We start from the raw sequence: 19,932 nt of genomic DNA, 5'->3' as shown, positions 1-19,932 counted from the left end.
TCAAGCGCCAAGTTTCCTCCCACCCAATGAAGCTTGTTCCACAAGCATTTTTACTTCAGAGAACCCAGCTCTTCCCCAGATTTGTTCAATACAAGAGCAGTAGAAAATAGCAGTACTCCTAGCTACAGTTCTCAGTGCTGTCCTGTTAAACTACTCCGACACAAACACTGAAAGCCATGGCAACATACTATTTCTGTAAAGTGCAATAAACAGTAAGGCTATGACACTCATCTCAGAAACACAGTGGAAGTGATCTTCTTATGCTAACAGGATCTATAAAATAAAGAGCTTTGAAATACTTGTGTTTCCTCTTCCAGAGGTACTTCACAGCTTAAACTCCACTGTATGAAGAGTATAAACAAGTGTAAATCACGGTCTACTTTTACACTGGAAATGTATTAGTAAAAGCAAAAGGCTTAATGCTGCTTTAAAGAAAGTGGTAACACCGCTCTAATTCAGTGTGCAATTTTTGGTTTTGCTCAGTTTGCAAAATGCAGCATATAAGTTACATTCACAAATGTTAACAAAGAAACAGAAAACCTTCTTCCAGGGTTATTTTCACTTGCGAAGATGACAAGCAGCAGAAATTTATTCTTATCTCTTAGCTCTGAACAACCTTAAAGAATAACCTCCTTCTGTACTTAACATCAACACAATTGCATTCGGTGAACAGAAATTCTGTAGCATCCAGAAGCCTGTTACTCTTCAACTTAGGCTATTTGGACCTGAGAGCCTTAAACAATGGTCTAAGATCAAAGTCCTGTTAAACCACCATTTCAACAAATTCTGCAGCGTTTGATGCTCCTTCTAGCATAAAAGTGAGATCCCACACACAGTGTTTATTCATGAATTGGTGAAAACTGAAACAAGGACAGAACTGGAAGCCTCACAGTGCTACTTCAGTGCTAAAAGCCCTCACATTTCTGTCACAACTCATAGCTATCAGAAAGAAAAGGGTTGAATACACACTGGAGAGTGCCTTAAAGTGAATGCAGCAACATATACGTAAGAGAATATGTGTTAATGTTATATATTAATTATATATAGTAACAAAGATGATTATAGTGATCAAACTTATTCCATACAATGAGACAAGCCACGAACACCTCAACAGCATAACCACATCATCCTTCCCGAGTGACATCATTCTGGCTATTTCGATAAGAGAGACCCCAGAATGCTATCCATAATAACTGAACCAGCGAGAGAACTCTTTAGGAAAAGCCAAAGTCCCTGAACACACAAGTAATTTATAACAGCACTCAGGAAAGGATCAAGCAAGGGGGAAGATGGCTAGCTAGAAACACACAACAATCTCTGAATTTTCAGAGGTCATTAGGAAAAGTGGGTTACGTATCTGAGATGTAACAGTCAAGAAAGAGTATCAGAGCACATAGAAATTAATGAAGCATGAGACCAAAGAAACTTTATTTTAAAAGAAGCAAGCTCCTCTAGAACATGCTTTTATGCTTAATTCTCTTCAAACAGCCTTAACAGATTTACTGTGGTTTACAGAATTGAAGGTTAGCAACTTACTTATTGAATGCTTATTCTTGCTGCTGCTAACAGCCAAGTTTTAAGAAAGCTACTTTTGAATAAAGTAAGTGATAGCAGAAAATGTTAGCTGACCACCTTCTGCCATTGGGGGGGGGGGGGGGGAAACACCAAACACAGACTAAGGAGAGACACTGAAACGAACCATCACAGAACTACCCAACATCCCCAAAAGCAAATAAATACAGTGACATCTCTCTGGAGGGATATTAATGGTATTTTACTTATTCTTTATTATTTATACTGTTTATAAAACACCTATATACACATACACTTAACTCATAAGTTGGTCACACTGACAGATGATCAGGTCCAGAGCAAAGATATCATAGCGAAACATTATCAGCAAAAAAGGATGTGATTTGACTTTTAAAAACTTCTTAAATATTTGATTATAACATTTTGTGAAGTCAACTTTATTTTGCCTTAGAATTTAGAATGAAATAATACTTTTAAAGGTAGCCTACAATCTATATTTAAAATTCATTTAATGTTATTACGTACTATTCTACAGGACTTCAAAACAGAGTAATATCCTAGCTTTGTCCACCTCAAGGGTAAAGCCAGCTCATCCCATCCTCCAAAGGAATCTTGATATATATCTGACTAGTAGAAAGAAAGTATCTGCCACTGTTAAAAGAAATAATGTGAAAGGGAAAACATATCCCATTCCATAAAATACCTTTAACTTCTGATTAACTGAACTACAGGATAAAAAAAGCCAGCACTGACAGAACCAATTGTGGTAGCAGACAAAAGCTACCTCCAGATAAGGTAAAGGTCCTTGAATCCAACCCACCTCAATGCACTTGATTCCACAAAACTGTATTTGAGATACTATGTCATTACAGGCTTTAAAAACGCCACAGTTATTCTGTTCAACATAGCACCTTGAACAATGTGTTTTCAGGGGCACTTTCTGTATGAGTAGTATAGCAAAGATACTAACGCTTGTGTTTTAGGCTTGTCAGGCTTTTCTGAACTGTTAACTTAAAATTCAAAAATCCTTCTGCTTAAATCTGTGTATACAGGTCAATTAAAAAGCACAAGATGAAGGACCAATAAACTAACACCCTATCTGGGGTTGTAGCCATTCACAGATACTTAAGACTGTAAGAACAGGCCAGGGTAGAGAGCTATTTTCCATGGCATGCTTTCCCTACCAGGGGAACCCACCACTTCAGCAAGAGTTCAATACCACTAGGGAAAAAAAAAAAAAACACCAAACCACACATCAGAGGGATTCAACACTCCTGGATCTTTCCAAAAGCTGCTAATTCCCAAGAATGCCCAGCAACTACTTTACTAAAGCACAATAGGTATATCCATCACCGACCAAAATAAAAGCCCTTGACAGAACAAAAGCGCTGCTTTTTCTTTCAGAAGAGAAATTCATTGCAGGAGTGTATTTCTAAAAGCCTACACAACATACCCAAGAAAAGTCACATCTTTACAAGGACAAGTAGATCACTCACAATAAACACTGAGTTAACCCAAATGAATTATTTTCTTTATAGAGCTTATTTTAATATCAATTTTAATGAAAATGAGATTTTCTTAAACTAACATAATGTGTAAGTCTCATGAAGTTCAACAAATGGATAGTGCAAAGTCCTGCCCGTGGGAAAGAAAAGCCCCATGCACCAGGACAGGATGGGGCTGACCAACTGGAAAGCAGCTTAGCAGGAAAGGCCCTGGGGGTACCAGTGGACACCAAGTTGACTACAAGCCAGCAATGAGCCCTTGCGGCAAAGACCACCAACAGCCTCCTGGGCTGCATTAGGCATTGCATCACCAGCAGATGGAGGGAGGCGATCCTTCCCCTCTGCTCAGCACTGGCGAGAGCCACATCTGGAGCACTGGGTCCAGTTCTGGGCTCCCCAGTACAGGTGAGACAGGGATAAACTGCAAGGGGTCCCAAGGAAGGGCCACAGAGGTAATCAAAGGTTTGGAGCATCTGACATACAAGCAGAGGCTGAGAGAGCTGGGACTGTTCAGCCTGGAGAAGAGAAGGGTCTGGAGAATCCCATCAATGTATATAAACACCTGATGGGGAGGGGGATGGGAGAGAGAGGGGATAACAGGGTCTGGCATTTCACAGTGGTACCCAGTGACAGGACAAGGCAACAAACTGAAATACAAGATATGAAGTTTAAACCTAAGACAAGCCTTTTTTACTACAAGGATGGTCAAACACTGGAACAGGTTGCCCAGAGCATTTGTGGAGTCTCTTGAAGATACTTAAAACCTGCCTGCACACAGCCCTCAGCCGCCTGCTTTAGTTGTCCCTGTTTTGAGCAGGGTTGAACAAGACAATCTCCACAGGTCCCTGACAACCTCAGCCATTCTGTGACTCTGTATGTGTAGTGCTATCTATACTACACTGTTACATCATAGAGACAGACAAAGGGACATAATTCCTTCATCTCTACGTATACCATGTGATAAGGGATTGCTTACCAACCGCACAAGTAATACCAAACACCCACACTAGCTCCTGTGCCCTTGTCTCCCTCTCCCCCCTGTACTCCACGCTCTCCCTTCCCCCTTCCGAGAAGTGCATGTTCTCATTTCATAACAGCTGCAAATTGGAGCCATTTAAACAACAGACCGTCTCCTGCTCCTGGTATCCTAAGGTAGGATCCTGCCAAAACCAGCTACTAGCAAATCTTTCATTGCAAGTGTTTTCAGCCATGGGGTTACATGCACTTGTGAATTCTGGGAAGCTAGGGCTGGGGATAATGCATATTCTGTGATATTTAACAAAGTATTAAAACACAAGAACAGAGTTACTGCAACATAACTGAGCCCCCCTATACCAAATGGGGACTGTCTCTCTGTGGTGTTCTTTTCCTCATTACTTCTTATGTTAGTTTCTTCCTTCTTCTGCTTCTTTTTACTTGTTCAAGAGATTCTTTTTCTTTCCCTAGGTATTTAATTTACACAGTCATATTAGTCCTCATAAACCTGCTTGATGGAAGTTATCTGCTTTAGTTTATTCTCTTTATTTCCTACTTTTCCTTGAATTAACCTTCATTTTTTTGAAGGATACTAATTATTATTTTTTAAACTCCACCTACTTAATTATACTGCAAATTCTCTAGTACTATTGCCTATCTCTGCCTTTAATCTTATTTTACAATTAACCAACCAAGAATAAAATCTGCACAGGAAAAGCTCTCAATTCCCATCCATAAGCTAATGGTCTTTAAGCAACTCTTTGCCCTCCATATCATCACCCCAGCTCAGCAGCTTCAATTTTATTGATACTGAAGAGCAGCACACTACTTCTACGAGCTATACAAAAAGGCACAGAGTTTATACTGTCAGTTGGCTTGTATCAGCTATGTACACATCTGCACATCCAATGCAAAGGTTCAGAGAGTTTGGGAGTGGCTTGGTGTGGTTTTGCTTTGTTTTTAAAAGAACATCAGATCAAAAAAGGTTGAACCTATGGGACTTGGGTTCTGACGCATCCTTTGGCACACAGTATTAGTGAGGGATCAGCTTCTCAGACAGTCATTCTGAACTGTACTGTAGTGTGTGAACACACTATTGCTGGTTTGAATCAGTCCATTTTAACGTCATATATGCAAGGAAAGTTACGTAGCAGAAACTGTGGCAGAGGGCACAGAATAAACAAAACTGAAATACTTCTCCCACATGACATTCATAATGCTATATAACACTTTCAGCCTGAATTTTTTTTAATTTGAAAGAAGAATCTTACTGTGCTGAGTATTAATTTTTCCATTCAAAGTATGTTTGCATTGACAATCCACATACTAAATGTTTAATTTGTTACTCAACCGAGAAAAACAAAGTTCTCTATAGCTATCAACAAGCTGTTATGATTGGATATAATGGCAGTCAGTTTTGTATCACCCAAACTTCATGCACTGGGTTTGTTGCTGTAACAAATTAAGATGTATTTGGGAGAAGTTGTGTTCTTTAGAGATACAAGCTTTCCTCACTACTGTAAAACCCAAACACAGTAGTAGTTGCTCTTTTCTGAGATGAAGGATGTTTAATCTTTCAGCTCCAAGTCCCATAAAAGAGCACCCACATATGGTTCCCTCCCCTACGTTTAATGAACATTATAAAAAATGGTCAGAAACAACAACAAAAGTTGTCCTTCTCCATAATTAGGAACTGCCAGGATCCAAGAGTAGAGAACAAACAATGCGTGCTACAGGAAAGGAGTGACTCTCAGCAAAGAGAAGAAATGGAGAACAACCAGAGTATCCGTGTGTCAGAACAGAAAGAGTATAGGGAGAAGTAAGGAAAAAGAAGAATAAACCCAGGCTACAAATAACATCAGGCTCATTAATAGAGTGGCAACGGAAACATGAAGTTCAAAGAAATATTTTTGGTCATTTGCTTTTAGTTAGACCCTCTTTCTTAACCAACTCCATTCTACTGGTTAAAGGACACACACCATACCACATCAATTCTGGCAGAGGATTAGTGAAACAGAAAGATGGCCACAACTGAACTGGAAAAGATCTTGTCATCAGTTCTGTTGGCCAACACACACTAACTGGAAGTATTCTGGGAATAGCTTTTTTTTTTTTTTTGGCAACAGTAAAAAAAGCCAAAAAGCCCATCTCATCACCAACTGCAACACCAGCAGTCAGGGAGTGAAGCCCTCTGAGGGGTGGAGGAAACTTCTGCTGTGCCACCTACTGCCGGCAAATGGTTTCTGTTCCAGGTTACAGCCCTGGGACGCTGTTAGTAACTCCAGCACTGCAAGCAGACAGTTTATATCCAGCTTCTCTCTCCTCTCTACCTTCCTCAGCATGCCAACTGCTTATTAAGAACTATGTTTTTCTAACCAAAACGGATTTCAACAAACAGTCCATCTGCAGTGCACCACACTAAAAAAATGACTGCATAAATAGCCACACTTGTTTACTAAAGGTAAAATCTACAAGAAACTTACCACAATATTTATTTATACTGGGCAATGACAGCTGTAAGTGTACAGGTTTTCCAGTTACTCTCATCACAACTATACTTTTGTGGAAGTCAGAGGCAGAAGTCCCTACCATGTCATATTTTTCAACATCATCGAAATGTTAGAGAAATAAATCACATTCTTCACAAGACTTCTATTACAGGCTAACCAGTTCACCTTTTAAGAAAATGTATAGTGAAATAGTTAGTTTTAAGTATGTACCTGATCCCCTTTTAATTAGAAGGGCCTGATTATGTAAAATTTAAGTAGAGGAAAAAAGGAACAGCCTAATAATTCACACTTTTGAAAAAACAAATATTCAACTCTTCAGAAGAACATTACAACATTATCTTGAAAAGTGATATAGAAGCCCCTACCTAAATAAGGTCAGCAGTTCTCCTGAATAAGTGTATTGACAATCACTTGTAAGTTATAGCTAATTTAAAAAAAAAAAAAAAAAAAAAAATACACTGCACCTCACAAATCCGTTCTAGAGAATTCACCATTGTAACACTCAAACTCAGCACACTTCTTGCTCCAAAAAACACAAAATTACTTCTAGATTGAAAATATGAAGCTCTTAAAATTAAAACATGCAATATTCATTGATAATTAAGTACCTTTTTAGGGAAACAACTTACTTGATTGAGTTTCTGAAGTGGTCCTCAGCGGGATTTTTTACTGTACAACTGTTCAGCAACCATAAATCTGCTTCAGCAGAGTTGTCTAGAAGACAGAAAGATACAAATCTGTGTTAAGAATTATCCAACCTGTCAACTCCTACTCTATATCATATAAAAAAGACCGAACTTAGCCATTATCAGTAAGTTGACTATTTGCAAAATGACATCATATTCAATATTTTAAAACAATTACATTCTTGGAAGGGTTTCTTGTTTGTTCACTGTTTGTTGTTTTGTGTTTTAGAAACAAAAACAGAAACACACAAGCATTTCCATTGTACTTCCCCCCCCCCCCAAAGAAGAATGAACAGTTCTCTCATTTACCAGCTGAGATGCCACTAGGTTGCACATCATGGAAAACAAAGTTAAGAAAAATGGTCGCTATTCCCAAAAATGCATACTCCCCGGAAAGATCTGGCCTACCCAAAGGCTAAAAGATCACCAAAATGCATAAAGGTGCTTTTTAATTAAGTGGTCAATAAAAGCAGGTTTCACTAGCAAAACAAAATCCCTGCTTCAGCTCTACTGTGAATTAGTACTACAAAAGAGACAAGTCAGAATTTATAAAACATGAATCTCTACTAAAGAGAAAAAGTCAATGCAGCTAATTTGGAAAGAAACAGGCATATTAATAGTTTAGATTATATCTTAGTTATGGTATAATTATAGTTCAGCAATTTTCAGACAAGAGATATTAATGCAACAAATATCTGCCTCCATTCAGATAAGCATATAATTTTCTTCAAGAACCAAACCTTTCTGTATGTTCACAACCTATTGATATCTAAATGCATTAACAGAAGCGAATCCCAGAATTATCTGCAGAAGCACATATAAATTCTAATCCTGTATAAACATGACCTATAGTACAGAATTACTAGCATATTTTTCTTGTGAAGGTAGAGCTTCTTTTTTTCAAATAAAAGAATGAAGATAATCCATCTCAAATATTCAAGTGCTCTAGCATTCATCAGAATAGCTTGTATCAGTTTGGATAAGAAAATTTGTGTCACTCTTGCTACTATTCAGTACATCCTGAGTATTGAAGTATGGACTGAGGTATCTTTAGATAACATAAGCCAGCGAACAATGACAAGAGCTAAAATGTCATTTTTAGGATACCTTATTTGAATTGACAACCTACTAAAGCAGAAGAAAGCTTGGAAAGATTTAAGCATGTTTACATGTGCAACTCATCATGAATGTACCCACATAGGCATGAATATCCTTTTTCCCCCATACACATACTTATGACTCTAAATGCTAAAAGTGAAAAATCTTTCCTTCTGTCTCACTGCCATTTTCTCCAAAGAAATGATGCTTTACAATTAACTATCAGTCACTTAACTTAGGAAGCAGGCAAAATGAAAATAACACATAAAATAGCAACCGAAGGACATACTTATGTTAAGTAAGAGAAAACATTCAGAAGGTTTCTAACCTTTATTGACAGAGATTACACCATTAACTTAGATCAGACACTGGCCTCTTCTATGATGGGGAAAGGCTACAAAGCAGTCATCAAAAATAACATTCAGACCTTTAGCTATTTTAAACATAAAGCGAATGTACCAAGATCTGACCCTGTCTTGACAGGTTGGGAAAGAGGACCAAGTTCAATTTTAGTCTATGCAGAAGTCAAAACAAAAATGGAACTAGCCAAAGAACCTCTCCTCCAACCCAGGCTGCATGAAAACAATGTTTTCAGACTAATGAACACACTATTACTGTTAGAAAGATCATTACAGATAAAAAATTGATTAGGAATGACGTACAGAAAAGCAAAGAAAGGTACAGTTTCAAAATCAGAAAAGGGGTGAACTCTTGGCCTAGTCAAATTCACCAAGTATGAAAACAAACACATTTTTAAACCAGTTTTCCAATAACACTGCCAAAACTTTGTATTTATTATTCTTTTCAGCAGCATAAAATGTTTATAAATTCAGCTCCACACCCATAACACATCCACCTGAGAATCGAGGTGGGGGAATAAATAACAAGAGGTTGACATTGTAAGTCAGACAGGAGGCTGGGAACACATTTAACAGACAAGAGTTTCAGTAGCAGTCATACAGCAATGTAGATGAGCATAACAATTTTCAAGAGACATCTTTAATCAGAGGAGAGATGCCTTAGTGCAGAGAACACCAATTCTGGGCTTGGTTTCAGTTCCTCCTTGTACCATGGTCTCCACATGTGAAAGAAGAGAGAGCCTCACTGTGACAACACTTCTCCCCTAAAGCTAAAATAAACCCCCTTTCTTCAAAACAGCATTGGAAAAACTAACACATTCAAGTTTAGAAAGGTCTTACACACTAACCCAACAGGAATCATTTCATACAGCAATTTGGATTCCAGGCTATTAATATATTAGCTCCTTGACTGGGAGTCTGAGGGACAACAACTACAATGCTTGCATGTATTTTACACACAGAAAAAATCTCCCAAATACATTCAAATTCATTCCTTCACAGGTTTCACCCTCTGCAGAACAGAGGGTGCAGAATAAAGGCTTCTGCAGAACAGAATCTTCTGAGCGGTTTCGGGAAAAGGATTCTCATTAATATATACATCTAAAAATCATTTAAGAGAAATAGAAGTATATGTAGCAGAGGCTTGTCCTCTCCTTACAGCAGTAGTATTATTTTATTATATTTAGTTGTTCTATTTCTGTATTTGTTTTTTGATCTTTTTTCTTATTAACTCTCATTCTCTCTCATATGGACATATTTACATATAAGTTTTGATTATGTATATACACAGACACATTTGAGTTATATGTATTTATTAATAAGAGTTCATACCACAACTCTTCAAAATGATAGCTGAATTTTCTTAGTTCTTTACTGCACTGTTCATACATAGAAGAATTACATGCACTGGTGTAGATTCACCACAATCTACTGTATTTTCTCAAGCAAATTTCAGTTCAAAAAAATTATTTGCCAACAGGGCATTTTTGTATCAGGTTGCAGGAAAATATGCACGTTTACAACGTTGCGGGGGCAACTTGTCAGTGGTGACGTTTTGCTTTCAGAACTTTTGATGCACTTAGACTAAATGCAAGGCCTTGATGGACATGCTGAAAACAAACATGGACCAAAACACCAGACTGGAGCTGGCATGTATAAACAAGACCTTGAGGCTTCATAATTACTAAGTATTAAGCAACACCAGGGGTAAGGGTTCTTTATTCAGGGCAGGGGCATTGGAAGGACTGGCTATATGTATATACACCTACATATACATGTCTATTAATCAGTGTTCTGACATGAGTAGTTGCTAGTGTTCAGTTACTCATAAAGAGTAAAATAGCTCTGACAAATAAGCTCAGGCTTCTAAATACATGCCTACATGGGCAGGAGCACACAGACCTGAGGTTTCTCTGTTTATACTCCAGGAAGAGAGATGTGAAGTATTTAGGCCTGGACAGTAAAGAGCATATGAATGTAGCCCTGTGCCTACTGTGGCAGCCTGTGCACCCTTCCTTGGAAGGTCTCCACCTGCCACCTTTTCCAACGCCAGCCTCCACCTTGTCAGGTCACAGTGAAGCTGGGATTCGTTCATTCAGCAGGTTGATGCCCATTGTCCTCAGAAACCTTCATTAGACCATAAAGTTTTGGAGAAACCTCCAAAATCTCAGTGAAGAACAGAGGCTTGCGTTCATGAACTCTCAGAGATCTGGCTGAAGAGGACAATCTAACCCTTACAGAAGGTTTTCCAGCAAGTCATACATACTGTGACAGGTAAAATCGAAGCAAGAACCATAAGCACAGTGAACATCAATTACGGTAGTGAATATGGGATATAGGTGCCCTCTTCTATATCCTGCAACAAACTCCTCTAAGGGGATCTTCTTTCTTCAACTTGTTTTTTCCATATATTCAGCCTAATGATACTTTTTAAATGATGATATTTTGCTGCTGACCATTTTTTCATGAGCTACTTAAGCCTGTATGTTAAGACATTTTTAGAAAAAAGTTATGTCAAATCAGCATTGTATTAAATGCTCAAAAACGCAACTCAAAACCATGGCCTTTTTGCATTGTGACATCTTTTCCATAGAAAAAAGGCTACACTGGAAGTAAACCACAAAGTCTATCACACTCTCTGCAAAACAACATAGAGGACAAAGAAACCTAAAGGTCATGGAAACTTCTGAACACTTAACTTAATTGAGAAGCTCTGGAAAACATGAATTGCCTGCATTATGCAATACTAAGAGGATAAAATGGCAAGACTCTGAAACATCAGTATACCTACAGAGGAAAACAATATTTACAATTTTTTTCTAACTAGCATTTTTGGGTTTGTTATCATTTTAGAAATCATAAATCAGCAGAACTTCTTAAGATGACTGTAGTAATACTATCAGTTGAAAATTAAACAATTGGCTTGGGTTTGCCCTGGTCTTTTAACTTAAGTCTTTTTTCTTTCAATTCTTTTTCCAAAACTTTGTTTTCTTCCAATCCCCCCCAAACCACATCTCCTTGAAAAAAATCAACACACACACAGAGCACTGAAGTAGAAGAAATACAGATACTGAAGCCCTAAAAGAACAGCCCTTCTTTACTTTCTTGAGCACATCACTCCTCCCTGCACTGAAACCGCTACCAGATTTGCTCAGCACTGCTTGCTCAAAAAACGTGACTCATAATTTGTATGACATCCTTTTAAATACTGTACATCAAGCTGTGTAACTTCAATTTGAAAGATCTTTCTCTATAATCACAGAAGGCTCTCCCATGGCCTTTTCCTCCAGCTCTCCTTACCCTGTTCCTAAGCTTTCTGCAAGTCTTCCTTCTCACCCTTTCTGGTTTTCCTTTATTTCTAACTCTCTTGCACAACAGATACACCTCCAGTTTCTCTGTTTTCATGTGCTGCATCCTAGCCTCTGTTCCCATTTATGGACCTCCCCATTAACGCTTTGTCCTGTGCATTCTCACTTCCAAAACAGCTTTGCCCCCCTCCCTCGATCCCCTGCTTGGCATTTTATGCTCTGGAGCCAGACACAGTAACACCCAAGTTATGTATCTGGAGCATGTGCTCACAACTGGACTCCATGTGAATCATCTCCTCCCAAAAGACACAGAAATCTAAGCATGAGGACATCTCACAGTCAGTAACAAAAGTCATCCAGCATCTTGACTGGAACAAAGTTACCAAACTTCTTAATTTCTTTCAACATCCCTGTGTCACAGAAACCCACTCTTACGCCCTGGGTTACTGAAATTAGGTGCTGGTTAATTTAATGATTTCTTGGGCCACTGGGCATCGAGGGACCTCAGCAAGTATTGGGAAAGAATCTCTTTCATAAATATTAGTTCAGAAATGCTCTGAGTCATCAGTGCAGAAGGAAGGTACATCTTCCTCTGGGGACATTAGGTTTGGTCATTTGTTTCTAGACAATAGGCTTTGCTTGGCAGAGGAAAAATACTCAACAAGGTTGAGATGAACAGGAGAAAGCAAATATTTTTTGGTTTTGCTTTCCAGATCTTTCCTTGGCACACAAAATACTTAGCTACCATTTGCTAGTTCTCAATATTTCATATCAGATATAGTTAACTATCAACTTTCATATAACATGTCTTACAGAAAAGATTCCAAACAAACACACACTTTCCTTTTGTCTGCTCCCTCAACAGCAACTACAAATCAAAACCACAAGTTATCATGAACTTCCAGATGGCATTTGTTTGAAATCTCAGAGCCACATTATCAGTTTCCACCTCCGAAGACATACCGTGCATTTACCAATGATACAAAACACTCAAATGCATGTTGAAAGTACTAACTTTGCAGATCGCAAGCATCTTTCAAAACAGTCCCACTTGTCTCTTATCAGCAGTATTAGGATGTAAAATATAAAAGGGTCAACTTGATTGCAACATGACTTCTGTTTTCTCATTGAATTTCTGAGATACTCTGGTCATAACAAATTACCTCATCCACAATTAATGAAAATACAACAACATGGTTCACCCTGCAAATGGGTTATTTAAAGCTCCACAAGGAAAGACAGGCTGCTTATCAAATCAGGTAATGTGGACAGGTCTTCATTAAAGAAATAATTCCCCCATCACGCCTCTTGCCCTAATTTAAACCGCAAATATGCGAAGTTGCTATTTTTATTCTCCAGTAACATTTCCATTACTGAGCTAACTGCGCAAGTAAGCTTTTTCTGTTTCCTCCTGTTTTTAAGAAATTGAGTATTTTTAGTAAATTCATTCTTGAGTGGGTAGACATCTCAGCAGCAGCTACTGCTGGGCTACAGACAGGTTTTATAAAGCCTTCCAGATCAGGATGCTGTGTCCGCTATCAAAGGACATTTCTCTGTCCAGCACCAAAACAGAGGTGGACAGGGACTGTCCACTGAAGACGTCAAATGAGTAGGAACTGAACATCTTTGAACACATAAGATCTAGCTAGTTCAACTAAGGGGAGGAAAAAAACAAACCAACCAAAAATAGACTATTTCCTGGATTCAGAATACTACCTGTTAAATCCTTGCCTCTCTTCATTTCAGTATGATAGACAAATAACTCAATTTCATTTACTCATGCATACTTTCAGGTCTGTCTGTGATGTTTTGAAAAAAATACTGTATTTCCAGTCACCTCTGAAAGCCCATTCCCAAATAAGAAGTGTAACACACCTCTCTCTTTTCATCTGTTTAGGTAGTAGTGTGCAGCTACTGGGACAAACTACTGAACTACCAGTTGGTGTCCTATTCAATCTATTCATGACCAGAAACCTTGCCTTATCCCTCCCTCCAAACAACAAACTCCTCCAAAATATAGTAAGTTTGTGGCTGGAGTTAGCCAAGGCCAGCAGAACAGCTTATGGAGGTCTGCTGCTATCACCAAAACTAAGGGCAACTTTGAGATTACTCAGAAGATAACTTTTAACTAGAACTTGAAAAAATACAATAGCTGAACACTTGGACTAACGTTAATACATTTATAAATAGTGTAGACAAAATAATCTGTATTTCAGAGCATGCACGTTAACAGAATCCTTCAGGCCTGGCACAGGTGTACTGAACACAGGACACAGCACAGAAAAGGCACAGGAAAGAATAAATTTTGCTTCAAAACATTGATTAGGATAACCTTTACATTACCCTTCTACTGTGTGACTGTCAGTAGCACATAGTCTTATTTACATTGGGATTTTGAAGTGAGTAATCCATTCTCTAAATACCTTCCATCTCTGCTCTAGACACAGCACAGGCTGCAGCCTGGGTCCTAGATGACAGATGATCCTTGGAGTAAGCCACCTTTTCCTCCTGCTTTCTACACACTTACATCAAACTTAGAGGCTACTCCAGCTGTACTCCTGCTTGGAGCAGCCTGGGTTCTGCGCTGCAGTACCCAGACACACAGAGCTGGGTAGGAAGGCTTCAGCCCGGCCACTCTTAGAGACACCTAAGCTACACAAAGTCATGAACAGGAGAATTAAGTATATTTTAAAGATTTACCTTGTAACATTGTCAAGAGTCCAATTAGATTACAACTTTCATTTCAAATCCTTCTGCAGTGTCCAGCTGATTTTTCTGCCTGTTTACCCAGCACAGACAACAGGAACTGACAGTTACTTTGCTATTTTGTTCATCTTCTCTAACTCACTAAATTTTCCATGCATTAAGGCACCTAAGGATACTTGAGGTTGTAAAAAGATTTAGGTTTAAAAAGGCTAAACCTAGGAATGTTTCTTTTTGAAGAGCAGCAGATAATTACATTCTAAAATTGCAGTACCCATAGGGCATTTCAATAATTTCCTTTCCATTTTTTCCCCCATTTGAATGTTAACTTTCCTAAGCCCACAGCTACCACCACACCTGCAGCCATTGAACATCTCATACTTCTTCCAATCAAGAAAGGGACCGACCATTTCCACATCTTATCTGCTTGCTATCTTTGTTGATCAGAACAAAATACATAGTTCAGTGACGTTTGTCTTCCGCTCTGAGTATAGTGCTGTGTGCCATAGACATTTGAATTTGTGCTGGGTTTTATACTACATTCTGCAGTTCCACTTGTCTTGTCAAACAGCTCCCAGATAGACATCTTAAAGGAAAGGTACCCCATTTACGAGTATAGATCCATGACCACGTTCTAAACGAAGCTCATGTCATGCTGGAAGAAGCTTACAGGCTACCTTTTTCTCATAGCTCTTCGTTGATATCAAATAGTCAAAGGTCTCTCTGCACATGGTGTTATATGCCAAAGGTGGAAAAGGCAGCCTGAATTTTAGCTCATTCCTTCAAAATAAAGACTTTGCTACTTTGAGAAAAGTGGATCGCACAACTATTCCCTGAACAAAACAAGACCTTAAAACAAGAGAGGAGAAATCTCATTGCTAGCTAAGAGGTCTGTTGGCAGAAAGCCTAAGCATAGCCAGGGTCTGTTCAGACCAGTACCACCACCTAATGTTAAGGCATGCAAACTATCCTGGACAGCAGCAGACGCAGGTGCCATAGCATGGTGCTCTAAGGTGGGCATTTCATCCTACTCTTGAGCGCAAGCATAATCTTGATGCATTCCAAGAGTCAACTGCTCCTTTCACTTCACTGAAGACGTAATGATCAGTGTTAATAATTTCAATATGAAGAGTGCTAATGAGTGATTTATCAATCTCGCAGGGAAAGTCCCACTACATTAGAAACAAGGTCAAGTAGCCTGTTTTAGCCAGGCTACACTACGACATACAAATAACTCCGACTCATTAACGTGGGTAGAATTTGTTTTGTTGACAGAATTTGGAAAAATCCCAGAAACTCCTCCTCTTCTAAGTCTTAAGCCTGCCTGATCTTCCAGAAATAGCACACACAGTATGATTCAGTGCTTTTTTGTCTCTTTGTACTCCCTACGTACAGCTTCATACATAAAACACAAGTTATTCAAATGAGCAAATACAGACTGATTGCTTCTATCTTAGTCACTAACAGTCCGAAGTCAACCATCAACAAAAGAAGTCTTGCACAGTACCGTGCGACTAAAGTTTCAAAACACATTGCAAATATTAACTGATTTACCTTCAACACCCACATATTAAATATGCACCCAACCCTACACCAATTCCTTTTCATCTTATAAATGTAGACAAGTAGTTTCAGGGTTTCTATAACTTGATCAAGACACACAGGACGTCTACACAAGTAAGCCAAGATCTTACCAAGTTGTCCCTGACTTCAGGCCTGTTCCTAAACACAAAGCCATTGCCTAGATTCATATGCACAAGCTATTTCAGTCTACATCATTTACAGGCCAGATCAGTGATATCAAAACTTGTTGTCAAAAAGTGACTGAAGACATCCCCAAAAACCAGCCCTTCAGTAATTTGGGTAGCATAGCAAATGAACAGAAAACACTGAACAGCAGATTGAATTGAGTATTTTCTATGGGACAAGGTAAAAAAACCAACCAAACAAAACCCCAAAAACCAAAACAAAAACAGATGACAATAGTTCTACTAACTCCCCATGAGTGCCCAAAACCAACTCTTGCAGACGTGTTACCGACTGTCTTGGAGCATCTACTGAGAAAACTTACTCAGCAGAAGTGATTAAGAGGATTTGATTATGGTTTACAGACCAGAGTTTCTAAAAAACTGGTAAAATTTAAGTGAAACTGATGATGTTAAGACCTGCAAGACAAAATGCAAGTCAGAAATACTGTCTAAACTATTTATTTGAAAGTATCACATACTGTGATGTTATTTAAGGTATGAAAAAACACTGTAGTCAAGCGTAAGCAGCTAATTTCATATGCTGACAGCAAAGCCACAGGTGAATGAAAAATGAAAATTTTATGTTTTTCTGTACACATCATATGATTCCATATGAATTTGCTGTAAACAGTAATAAATATTTCAGAATCAAGAAAAATTGACTGGAATCTGCCCCAGGAAGATCATTTTAATCTCCCTTAGGTGTAACACTCCGACAAGCCTCACTTAAACAAATGCTTCTATCTGCAGAGCTAATGAAATGTTAACGGCTCTCCCTCACTACGACTGTGGGGGAGAAAGAAGAAAATATAAATTGAGGGTTGCTTCAGTCCTATCATGCACTCAGGTAACAACCTGCTGGGCTAGGCACAGCAGACGGAAAACAAAGGCCTTTATAAAATGCAATGGCATCACTTGAATTACCTAGTCGGTGAAGCCTCTCACACTTCCAGCCCCTGCAAGCCACAAGTACATCCGACAAACGGAAGCTCAAAGCTGTGAAGTAGAAGATTCTCAAGTACAGCAAAATTCCCAAGCAAATGAGGAAGAATCTTTGCTTCATTTCAAGTGTAATATAAAATAGATCTTACATAATTAAATGCCTTAAATGAGACCATAAATGCATAATATTAATCTGGAGAGCAGCTTTACTCCACAGATTTTTTTACTTTTTCAGTACGCCTATTCTGTATAAGTTGGCCCATGGCACTGAACTTCCTCACTTGCGTAACTCCCTAATCTCCATTCATTTTCACAAGAGCCAGGATTAGAGTTTTGCTGTAGTCTGCAAATTAAAGCTAAATTTTATTCCTGTATCTGTTTCACAATCTTTTTTCCTCTAAATTCTGTCTGCATTAAGTTGTACCTAGAAGCAATTTATTGATTTCAAATGCCTTGCTTCCACTTATTTCTCCTGATACCTAAATGCCACAGGGAATATGGATTTAGGTTCCATCTATCACTTTTAAGAGAGTTAAAATATATAAGCTATTTGAGCCAGATACGTCCAAACACTTATTAAATTGTAGCTTCCGGCTATTTATTGACTTTCTCAGAACTACCTTCACACCTCATCTATTTGCTACTTTATCAGTTTTCTGAAAAACAGGAGATATGGGCTTAAGGTACCATACCCAGCAGCCAGATAAGCCTTTGCTGTGGTTAATTCCCAGCCATCATCCCCAGTTCAGATTATCAGCAGAATTTAGTGCTTGTGAAAGCTCCAGACTCAGCACAGCGGAAATTAAAGTTCACTCTTTACACACACAACCGATAGATGCAGCGCAGCAATCGGCAGTGCAAGCTTCTTCACAAAATCCCACCAACAGGTTTCGATTATGCTTTGTCTACAAACCTTTAGGACAAAGTAGCAGTTGTACTTCTCTGCCCATTTATCCAGAATAGTAAGGAAGCCTATTCGGGGGAGAAGAGAAGAGCAAAGACGCACTGGGAAAGACGACCGAGCACAGGCAGATGTGCAAACATACATCCCAGCCCCACCTGCCCTTTCTCCATGCCCTGACTCATACTGAACAGACACACCAGCCCATACAGCTACTACAGCAGTTATGCGTCCCTCTGCAGTCTCACTATCCATTCAGACCATTTCTCCAACACTTTACTTGCCTGTGCAACTGCAGTATCTAACAGCATCTAACTAAATGAAGAGGTGAGGACACTAGTAAAACAAGACACCGGTCACTCAAAGCAGTCCCTTAAAGAGGCTGAATATTTCTGTACCAATACAGAGATCTCCATTACAGCCTCACACGATTTCTCTATCCTGTCTCTTCCCAATCCTGATTGCAGGTTTAATTAATATTCTTGTGAGAGCGCCAGATTTGTTAAGTTCCTGTCATTTGTACAAAAAAAAAAAAGAGCCAAACAGAAGATATTCTTCCAGTACTAATAAGGCTCCATACAGTAAGAAAAGCCTATTTTAAATGCTGTTAAAAGTTTCACAAGTGCCAAAAGTTCAAGTATGCCAGTTTTGCATAGAGAATTGTGGCTTTATGGCCCCAGAGCGGTCCGATTTCATCAAGCGCAAACCAGTCACACACTAGTTTGAGGCCCTGCACATGTATTATTTGATGGAGCAGCAGCTCCCAGAAATAAAAAGGAGATCATTTCAACAAACAAGAGAAGGTGGGTGTGTGTGAGGATCCATTTTCTCATCTTATTTGGAAGCAACACCTCAAGATTTCAAGCACTGTCACAAGAAGTGATGTTGATGCATTACAGCAGAGCATGCTGCACTTTCAGTGCACAGTGCCGTCTAGCAGTTCTCCATTTCCTTCAAGGAAAAGGCAGGACATCTGCTGGAAGAGCTCCATAGGCCAATGATATAAGGAGTCAAAGTTTTTTGGGTTGCCTTCTCTTCCCCCACCCCAGGCTCCACACTGGGAGTACCTTTCTTTTGGCTGCGTTTACCTTTGTCTTTCCTACTTTGAAGGCGAGATAAGGAGTAAAAACAGCAAACCTACATTTCACTACAGAGCTCAAAGTAGCCAAGATTTTTCAGAAGCCATTTTCACCTTTCTCCTTTCAATAGACTGATGATATGTCACTTTCTTACTTTTAAGACTTCAAGGCCTGTAGTTATCCACAATTTATTTTACATTTTCTATTGCGAAAGGGATCTTTATGCAAATTCCTCTTTTTCCATGTTGATGGCTGAAGTTTAATCTGGTATCTCACATGATCACTATCTTCCTTTATATATTTATATCTTATGACTTCACTGTCTTTACAGCTGTTTTCATTTAGCACATGTTCTAATTTACCTTTTCTTTGCTTTCAAAGATGAATTTTAAAAATAGCAGATCAAGTTCCTACAAGTCGGACAACCCACCCCACTCTAGCACATTATCCACTAAACTGCTTGATACTGACATTATTTTTTAGAAAGCTTTTGGTGAACCCTAGTGGTAAACTTAAACCAAAGAAAAAAGCCAAAAACCAAAAGCAAACAACATTTTTTTATACTTTTAATATACGAAGGTAAAA

General features: G+C 38.7%; 1 protein-coding gene across 1 annotated transcript in view; it reads right to left on the bottom strand.

Annotated features, from left to right (window-relative positions):
- The window catches only part of CDKAL1 (CDKAL1 threonylcarbamoyladenosine tRNA methylthiotransferase), a 440,703-nt gene that overhangs the window by 359,877 nt on the left and 60,894 nt on the right, over positions 1–19,932 (bottom strand). Inside the window, exon 5 of the mRNA XM_076330630.1 lies at positions 7,153–7,237. Coding sequence (XP_076186745.1) covers positions 7,153–7,237 — 85 coding nt within the window. The remainder of the gene's footprint in view (positions 1–7,152; positions 7,238–19,932) is intronic.

This window comes from Aptenodytes patagonicus, chromosome 2 (assembly GCF_965638725.1).
Source record: "Aptenodytes patagonicus chromosome 2, bAptPat1.pri.cur, whole genome shotgun sequence".
NCBI classification, from domain to species: Eukaryota; Metazoa; Chordata; class Aves; order Sphenisciformes; family Spheniscidae; genus Aptenodytes; species Aptenodytes patagonicus.
Note: the sequence above shows the minus strand (reverse complement) of the source record. Positions and strands in the feature narration are given on the sequence as shown.